The sequence below is a fragment of the Austrofundulus limnaeus genome, unplaced genomic scaffold (genome assembly GCF_001266775.1).
Source record: "Austrofundulus limnaeus strain Quisiro unplaced genomic scaffold, Austrofundulus_limnaeus-1.0 Scaffold248, whole genome shotgun sequence".
Classification (NCBI taxonomy): domain Eukaryota; kingdom Metazoa; phylum Chordata; class Actinopteri; order Cyprinodontiformes; family Rivulidae; genus Austrofundulus; species Austrofundulus limnaeus.
Window position 1 is genome coordinate 314,876 of NW_013952650.1, and position 2,057 is coordinate 316,932.

The 2,057-nt window shown below is 39.7% G+C and overlaps 2 protein-coding genes across 5 annotated transcripts in view; one reads left to right on the plus strand and one right to left on the minus strand.

Moving 5' to 3' along the window:
* Positions 1–875, minus strand: part of si:ch1073-398f15.1 (cardiomyopathy-associated protein 5) — an 8,792-nt gene extending 7,917 nt beyond the window's left edge. Inside the window, exon 1 of the mRNA XM_014020310.1 lies at positions 814–875. The gene's annotated coding sequence lies outside the window, so the exon portion shown is untranslated. The remainder of the gene's footprint in view (positions 1–813) is intronic.
* Positions 813–2,057, plus strand: part of homer1 (homer scaffold protein 1) — a 59,672-nt gene continuing 58,427 nt past the window's right edge. For all 4 annotated transcript variants that reach the window (XM_014020311.1, XM_014020313.1, XM_014020312.1 and 1 more), the window contains exon 1: positions 813–1,620. In XM_014020311.1, the coding sequence (XP_013875765.1) occupies positions 1,271–1,620 (350 nt within the window). In that variant the 5' untranslated portion in view covers positions 813–1,270. The remainder of the gene's footprint in view (positions 1,621–2,057) is intronic.

Here is a 2,057-nt window from a genome sequence, read left to right on the forward strand (position 1 = left end):
CAACAAATACAGTATGGAACATGAATATAACCAAAATATCACAAAGGGGTCTGGTTATGAGATATTAAATTTTTTTTAAAAATTGTTCTTGTTTTTCCAAGTTTCTGATTATTTAAAGTGAGTTTTTCAATAGAGCCAAGTGTACATTTTTAAATCAGACTCTTTAAAATTATTCCATGAGGGGATTTTTTCACTCCATTTCATTTTGTGGATAAAATATTTTGCCCAAATTACAATAAGATTAATTAAATTTATTTCATCTGTTGAAAAGTTTGAATTATGGAAGCCCATTTCTGCCACCCTGATAAAAAAATAAATAAAACTTGTATCTCATAATTATGACTTAGCTATCTCATAATTATGAAATACTATATCATAATTATGAGATAGCTATCTCATAATATCTCATATATTCTCATTATTATGAGATACTATCTCATTATTAGATACTATCTCATTATTAGATACTATCTCATTATTATGAGATAGCCAAGTCATAATTATGAGATAGCCAAGTCATAATTATGAGATAGCCAAGTCATAATTATGAGATATTATCTCATAATAATGAGATATTATCTCATAATTATGACTTAGCCATGTCATAATAATGAGATAGCTAAGTCATAATTATGAGATACAAGTTTTATTTTTTAATCAGGGTGGCGGAAATGGGCTTCCATATTGAATAGTTGAAAATGAGCAAAATTTGCAATTTTGATAATACAACGTTTTTTGTAATTTTTGCTGTAAGTGGACACCTGTAATTACACACACACGTCAACTGAAAAACTCTACGTGATGACGTCTTACCTTCACGACGCCATGCCCCGCCCCCTCCGATTGGAGCGTCGGGATGAAGCTGTGAATCGGAGGGGGGACTAGCAGAGGTCAGAGTGGAAGATGAAGGAGGATGATCCAGCTCAAGAAGCACCGCAGTCTGACCTCCTCTGAGTCCTGCTTTCAGACGAACACCGACGGAACCAAACGGATGAAGGAGCTGAGATGAACAGCAGGGCTGACCTCCACGGATGGAGCCGCTGATCATAAAACCCACACAGGAGTATTTTTTTCCTGTTATCTCAAGAAGAGATTGAGAGGATGTCTGTCAGCACCGAGCAGCAACATCAAATCTCTATAATATCTCTTTAATGGCGAATTGAGTTTAAACTGAAAAATTAGGATTAAGAAGTGCGGTTTTTGCTTATTTATTCTCACCAGCTACTATTTCCACAAACTGACTGAATGGATAAAGTCCGAATATTTATGGATGATTTTACCAGCCGAACCGTGCCATAAACCAAGCTGTCAGTTCGGGCCAGTTCAGCTCGATAATCCCGCTGACAAAGCGAGGGGGAGTCTGCTAACAGCAGCAGCAGCAGCTTGTGTTGTTGTGGGTCATCATGCCTGTTCCGACACGTTTTGCTCCGCTGAAAGCAGCCAGCAGGACGTGCCCAGGTGTGTAACAACACAAACATGTCGGGCTGGAAGCAGCTGGCTGGTTCTGCTCGCAGGTCGTGAATCCACAGCGGGCAGCGGAGCGGCAGCAGCGGCTAACAGCCAGCGCTACACGCGGATCATTTTGGACTCGGCTCGGCGTCAGAACCCTGCTAACATGGGGTAGGTACCAGAGAGGACACTGACACACGGCTCTGTTGGGTTTGTGCAGGAGCCGAGCTGCTGGCTAGCTTCTGACTGCTACAGTGCTGCTTGTGTCTGTGCAGCTCAAAGACAACATGTTTGTTGTGTTGTTGTGTCCTCACACAATTCATGTTGTCACTCACACCTGGTGACAGTTTAAACTAGGGTTGAACATTATTGGAAAAACTTACTATGTGCGATAATAAAGAGTAACTTAACCCAAAATTAACTTTTTTTTTAGCTGATAAACTGTCTAGAATGTGTCTAAAATGTTATAGTACTGTTTCTGTGCTAATTTTGATGTTTTTGTGCGTATTTGTTCAAATCTAATTGGTCTAAAAATGTGTTTTTGCTGCTCATATGGGTAGAGCAGTGGTACTGCAGGCTAAATTGCATAATGGTTAACGGCTCTCCAT